The 6808-nt window shown below is 39.5% G+C and overlaps 1 protein-coding gene across 2 annotated transcripts in view; it reads left to right on the plus strand.

Annotated features, from left to right (window-relative positions):
• The window catches only part of LMO4 (LIM domain only 4), a 16947-nt gene extending 12986 nt beyond the window's left edge, over window positions 1-3961 (plus strand). For both annotated transcript variants that reach the window (XM_059136182.1, XM_059136183.1), the window contains exon 5: window positions 3174-3961. In XM_059136182.1, the coding sequence (XP_058992165.1) occupies window positions 3174-3182 (9 nt within the window). In that variant the 3' untranslated portion in view covers window positions 3183-3961. The remainder of the gene's footprint in view (window positions 1-3173) is intronic.
• The last annotated feature ends 2847 nt before the right edge of the window (window positions 3962-6808 follow it).

Raw genomic sequence — 6808 nt, forward strand, 5'->3', positions numbered from 1 at the left:
TATTAAGTAAATGTCAATTCTATCGAAATAGGCACACTTTTCTTTGTTTAATTTACTAATATAGGAAGCTACCTAGTCTACCTTCTTAAGAACAGAAATCTAATTTTTTATCGCAAATTAACCAGTCCCCATCAATGAGATATTTCAAGCTTCGTTAAGGAATGCCAGTACATATAAATACTCAAGATTTTTATGGTAAGATTTGAATTGTAATGAAGTTAATCTATAGGGAAGAGTTGAGAACAATGGATAGGTAACATAAATACCATTCCCATTTAGAGGCAAAGCCATTTGCATTTACATTTGGGAGCAAAGAAGCCCAAAACAAAAAGGCAAGAAAAGATGCTGGGATTAAAATGGTTCATCTCTTCCCCATCCCTTCCCGTGTAAAAGCTTAGTTTTTTGCAGATTAGATCTTCAGGTTTGTTGCTGGTTTTATACCATTTCTTTCGCTGACTTGACAAAGCGTAAGAAATGATGGTTGCAGCTCACCACAGTGCAGCATGAGGATTCAGGGATGTGGAGACAAGATGGAAAACATAGCCAACTGTGCAATACTGTGCACAGGCACCAGCCGCGTTCGCTTGGGACTACGCGCAAAGGGCACGTACCGAAAGGGCGCTGGGTCTCCCAGTACTGTCTCCTTGGGTACAAGATGACGTAGTGGAGAGGTTTCAGGGAGGAAAGCTGCAGAAACATCTAGTTTGCATGCTTTATAAGATTGCGTGTGTTGTGCCTTTCGGATGGTCTACTGTCCTGCACACCTTTTTCAGGGTGGGAGAAGGTGTTCCCTTTGGAGCACAGAAAGTAGTAGGCAGCCAGAAAGAGTCAACCGGTATATCCTTCCTTAGTGTTGGAAGCCAAAAATAGACAGGTGGCCTTCAAAAATTAATAGCTCTTAAAAGGCAGAGGGAAGTATAACTTAAGGATATGTTCTTGCCAGACATTGGTAAGAAGCTGTGTTTTGGGGGTGATGTTAATTAAGAACATTTCCCTGTTGGCATAAATGTCTCACATATTTGCCCTCAGTGCTCCGCTCTCCACGAGCACAGTCAATTGACAAGGTGGTTTTTGTCAATAAAGGTTTTGGGCAAGCCGAACGTGGTCCAGAGAGAGATTAATGAGAGGGCAAGGGGGAAGGAAGAGGTAATGAAAACACACTTCCTAGTGGAACGTAGGCTGCTTTTTTGGACCTTGAGAGTGCTTTACAATTTTCCCAAAACCCTGCGGTGTTTCTGTTCTGAAGGAGATGAGATGGGGAGAAATGACAGACCGCCCCACTTTATTATTTTCTTCACTCTCCTTGGTCTCCATGTTTTTGGTAGGGAAAATTGGACATCCATTTTGGCCCTTTTCCTTCTATTCACCGAACCAGTTACGTTTTTATTGTGTGATGGATAAAAAATATCGCCAGGCATCCTCTGGCTTTAAAGTAATGAGGTGATTGTTTGTACACCTCTTCTCTAAAGGTAGCTAATTGTATAGAAAGTATAGGTCCCCATAATGGGGTCCCTTTAAACTTTCATTCTCCTGAAATTTGTTGCCAGTGTCTGGGATGTGCGGTTTAGCTGTTGTTCCGCATCATTGGCTTTGGTATATTCTGAGAAAAAAATAATTTTTGAGTGTATAAATCCTGGAGTGTCTTGAGTGAAATCTCCGATCACTGGTGTTCAAGAATCTACAAAATTTTACAGCCTGTGTCATTTAAAGGAGGCTGGACCATCCTCAGGAGAATATTGCCTTCTAGAGAGTTACGTAAATACAATGAGGAATCGTGGCTAATTTCTTTTCCTCCCTCGTCTTTGCCTGCTCTGGAATTCTTTTTTCCACTCAAGAGTGGCTCTTCCATCTAGAATTCTCGGCACTTTTCCGTAAAATATGAGCTCACATCTCTTTGGTTGGAGATGTTAGCAAGTGTTCTAGTTGACATATCACTCCACTGTTCCCCCGTAGTTACATAATTGGTGCTGTGTGTGTCCATCGTAGAGGACATTTGATGCTCATTTATTAAATATGCTCGCAGGCTGCCGCCGCATCTTTGTTCTGGACAGACAAATTACCTTTCTCACACTGAGCTTCCACTCTGGGGAATTAAGCCTCCACCACTTTAATTAGCTTGGAAGTGGGGGGTTGCAGTTCCTAATAGACTTCAGGCTTTTAGTAAGTTAGGGAAAGGGTGAACCGAGAACTTCCTGGGAAGCTCAAAATGTCATTTAAAAACCATAAAAACCTAATATATATTATTTCATTTTGGTAATTGCAAACAGATTGAATTTGACGACTGTGTGGGTTAACATTTCTAACTTAGACATGAAAGTTAGACTTCCCTTGAACTCTGTTTTTTATTTGAGCACAAGTCATTAACATATTACATATGTTTGATTCATATATTTACAATATTTATATAATATTAAGTGACCTAGCAGATATGAAATACTGCAGATACAAAAGTGAAAAGTAGTATCTGAGTATTTGTATGTATGTGGTTGTGTACGTATATATATGTGTGTGTGTGTGTACCATGTATGTGTGTGTGTATGTGTATATACACACACACACGAATTCAGACATAGCTTTAGGTTGAGAAGGACATGGGTGAATAGATATCATATGGGGAGATCAGAATGATCACTGCCAGTATTTGTTTAGGTTTTATTACATGCCAGGCACTGTTGAAAGTGCTCTATGTGTATTATGTAATCCTTATAACAGCCATATTATCCCCCACTTTAGAGATGAGGAAACTGAGACACAGAGTAACTTTTCCAGAGGTCACACAGTTGAGCATAGTAAGCCAAAACGTCCTTGCGGGGCGCTCAGCTCTGAATGTGCATTGAAGGCACCCCTGGTAGGCAAGGTGTAATTCACTGTCTTCAGAAAAAAACTTGCTTTTAAGAGAGTTAAAGCAGTTCGTCGTAGAACTTTCCACCAGAAACTTTCCGAAAGTCCATTTATTGTCTCATTTTCTCTGCTAGTAAAACTGCAGAAAACGTTATGCTTTAGTTCTTCGCTGCCGGAGTAAGTAGTGTAGAAAGCCTCCATCAAGTCACAGTTGGAAAGTAATCTAATAAAAGAAGATTAGTGAACGTAGAAGGAGACAAAAGCAGTCATGTTTGAGTTTAATATCTCAAATTTAGCATTTTAGCTAAGATGCCCATTTTTATTTCTTGCAGGTCTGCTAAAAGGTCAGAGTAATGCAGAATGCGTGCCTTCATCTCAGATTTCGTTCATCACAGGTGGATCCCATGCGTCTTCAGTAGACAAGTCACCTTTGTAGCTAGCCACCAGTGCCAGCTCTGTGCATTGCACCTTCTTTAGTCTTGATTGCCCTTCCCGCATTTATTGGTGTATTAAAATGACTGAATATGAACATTAAGGACTCCATGAACCTGGGCTAATGGGAGACTGTAGAGAAAATGAAAAAAGATCCACCGGAGGACATCTTTGGGGGGGGAGGGAGCTGGGGAGGAGGGAAATGACTAATGAAGCTAATTAAAAGAAGCATTCAAATCTGCTTTCTACCCTCATTAACAATTAGCAGGGCACTGGCCAGAGTTTGTACCCTGTGTTTTACCTTAACAACATTCTATTTGCTCTTTGTATATTTAAGTGTTGTAAGGAAATGTGTTTCAATCAAAACTGAACATGAGATAAAAGGAAAGAGATGTGGCTTTTGTGATATTCTATCACAAACACTTTTATTGTATCTCTGTAAAATACAATGTATGTATGCATGTAAGTGTTCTTCGTCCTGATGTTGCTACTTCCATGGCAAAGGAAAAAAAAAAAAAAGAACGAAAAAATTGGAAAAAAAATCAGGCTCATAGCAGCTACTGTGTAGAAATTTCCCCCTACTTCTAATTTGCTGAATGAAGAAAAAAATCTTTTATTTGTGATATTTTCAGAGACATTTGCTCTAGTATGGTGTATTTAAATAATAAAAACTTAAAAGAAAAATGGAGTTCGGATTTAAACACTGTTTTTTCTCCTCTGTATCGGAAAAAATTCAGTAGTTTTTTTGTTTGGTACCAACTTCACTTTAAATCTTAGGGGTCGAGGGAGGTGGTGTGTATATTTATTTAGCTCTGGGCCTATAAGGTTTTCTTCGAATTACTTAACCATGCCGTTTTTTGGCACGGCTACAAAGCAGTGTTTCTAACGGAGTCCTTTTTATAAGTTCAGAATATTCTGGTAACTTAAGCTCTTCATCCACTTCTATATCACAGTGAATCTTTTGTGTTTATATATAAATATTTGTTCGATTCTTCAGCTTTCATGTTGATTCTTTCTTCCTCAATAGGAAAGCCTTGGGTATGGATGAAAAGTGTGCTCAAGACTGTGACATAACCGTCCTATTCTCTCTTCACCAAGTTTCTGGCTTTCCAAGGAAATAGCATTTTTAAACCGTACCTGTACATACTGGGAAGTCGTTAGGGACCCAGAGCTCTTCAGATGTCTACAGGCGTCTTCAGGGGGTGAAGCAGCCATTTCCTGGTGAGCTGCTAGACTCCTGTGGTCGGCTGTGTGATTTGTTTATTTTGTTTTGCTCTTCTACTCCTCTGCAGGCTCTGCCTTTCCATATGTTTGGGGTAGGATTTGGCTTTCACTTAGTAGTCATCTTGAGAGATTCAGTGGCTAGTTCTAGGCTGCAGTGTATCCCCAACAGTGCATGCGTTGTGTGCAGTGGTCTCCTGTGGAAAGCATGTGTAGGTCAAGGATTTGGGGGTGTGGGGGGACAGGGCCAGTGTTAGAAGGAGGAGAAAACCAAAGAAGCTGCACTGCCAGGCTCGGGAGCAACTTTGAGCTACAACTTCGATCACAGGTTCCGAAAACCAGGTGTGTGTGTATAACGCCACTTGAAATATCCTTTCTAAAAATGGCATTTGTTTTATTTTCTCTTGTTCCAGAAAAGCTTCCAATGTAGACCTCTCAGGACAGGTTATATAGAGAGGTCTAGTTCTGTTCATCTCAACCAGCAGTCAGTTTCCGTTTGGGATCATGTGCTCTCTGAGACTCCAGTCTGGGAGGAAAAAAAGCAGTTGCTCAAAACTATGAACCTCCTGTAGGACAATTGAAAGGTAGAGAGTTAAAGTGAAGAGTTCTTTAGAGCTTTATGAAAAGAAAATGCAAGGGAAAAAAAAATGAACAAAATCACAGACATAACAGTATTTGTTTGAGTTAAATCCTTGGGGAATTTCTAGGAACGAGTTCTGGTTCTTACATTTTTTTTTTTCTTTCCCTTTAAGATACTTTAAAGGAATGTGGACTCTTCAGGACAGAAAGGGGGAGATGTGTTAATAAGAATGCAAGCATCCTCTCTATTCTTTTTGGCATAAGCACTCATGTCCCCTATAGTGCAGAAATTCAAAGGGGCTAGTTAATAACTTTTAGTGAGTAATACAGTGTGGCATTTGGTGATGTGGAGGGCTCAGGTCATTAAAGACTTTAAATGAACTATTATATGGCTGACTCCGCAAGCACTGCTGCATATTTAATAACGAGCTTCTAAAAGCATTTCTTAAGTTGCAGACCTATAAGATTACAAATGTCACTCATGTTAGTGTAATCCACATGCAAGTGATGAAGCCTTCTCTTTGATGTGCTAAATTGGAGAAGGACTAATGGAGCTATGAATATACAATAGAACATATTTAAGTAGTAGTCTTGCTTTAGGTAAAACACTTTCTTGAAACCAGAGGCATTTCAGACAATAAAACCCAGCTCTAATGGGGATGCTCTGTGTGGGTAGAGAGCTCCTAAAAAACACTCAGGTTTATTCTGATGTGAGTGGTGATTGTGTTCATCCCCCAACCTCAACCTTGCTTAGGAAAAAAAAAAAAAACAAACCTCCAGCAACTTGTTCACCTTTCATCCATTGCATTTGTGATGTTAGTGAGATGTACTCCATTCTTTTGATAGGACTTACTTAATATTAACCACGTCGTAGAGCGAGATGGCCTCCGATCCCTACAAGCAAGTGCAATTAAATAAAAGCAAATGTTACTGAGCCCTGCTGAACTGATTAAAAAAATATGTTTATGATAACATAGAAATGTCTCAGTCATGCAAATTGTCACTCTTGCTAATGAAACGATTTTGTAAAAAGATTGTCCTCTGAAAAGGTTTAATGTTTTTTTTTTTTTTAACCCGTCTACTTAGATTTACACATCCCGAAAGGCAGGAGAGCCAGGAAGAAGCTTTCCAAACCAAATCGTTTGCCACCAGAAACTATTTCCAGCTCTTCATAATTTATTAGGAAATAGTTTAACACGGACTGTAGTGTCTTATAAAATGCAAAATGAGAAAACGGTCCCACCAAAAGGAAGCCTGTGAAATTGTCATCCTCTTGCCATTAATTGTATTGAAATTCTTTCTTTTGCTCTTATTAACACTGATATTTGAAACAACTAATCATCTAAAATGAAGCTCTTAAATTAAATGGCTTTAAATGTCAATATAGCAAGATTCTAATGTGTACTACTATTTATATAAAATATTTCTTTAGAGGCAATAAATTCTACCACAGTGAGTCCAAGAGCTATAGATCAAGGCACCAGTGAAGAGTTTCCCTGTGGCCTGAATAATTGCATTTAAATTGAGAAGAGGTTGGCCGGAGACCTCTTCACCAGGGCATTCGAGGCCCGGTGTTCTGCACCCAAGACTCCCTTTGGGAGGGCGCGGTAGACACAGCCTTTACAAGTTGACGTTACTCGTCACTTTGTTACTAAGACTCACCTATTGTCAGTCCAGCCAAGTCACAGAAATGCTTATTGCAGTTAAATAGCAATTTGTTTCCGTGAAACTGCAA

This window comes from Mustela lutreola, chromosome 10 (genome assembly GCF_030435805.1).
Source record: "Mustela lutreola isolate mMusLut2 chromosome 10, mMusLut2.pri, whole genome shotgun sequence".
In the NCBI taxonomy this organism is placed as follows: Eukaryota; Metazoa; Chordata; class Mammalia; order Carnivora; family Mustelidae; genus Mustela; species Mustela lutreola.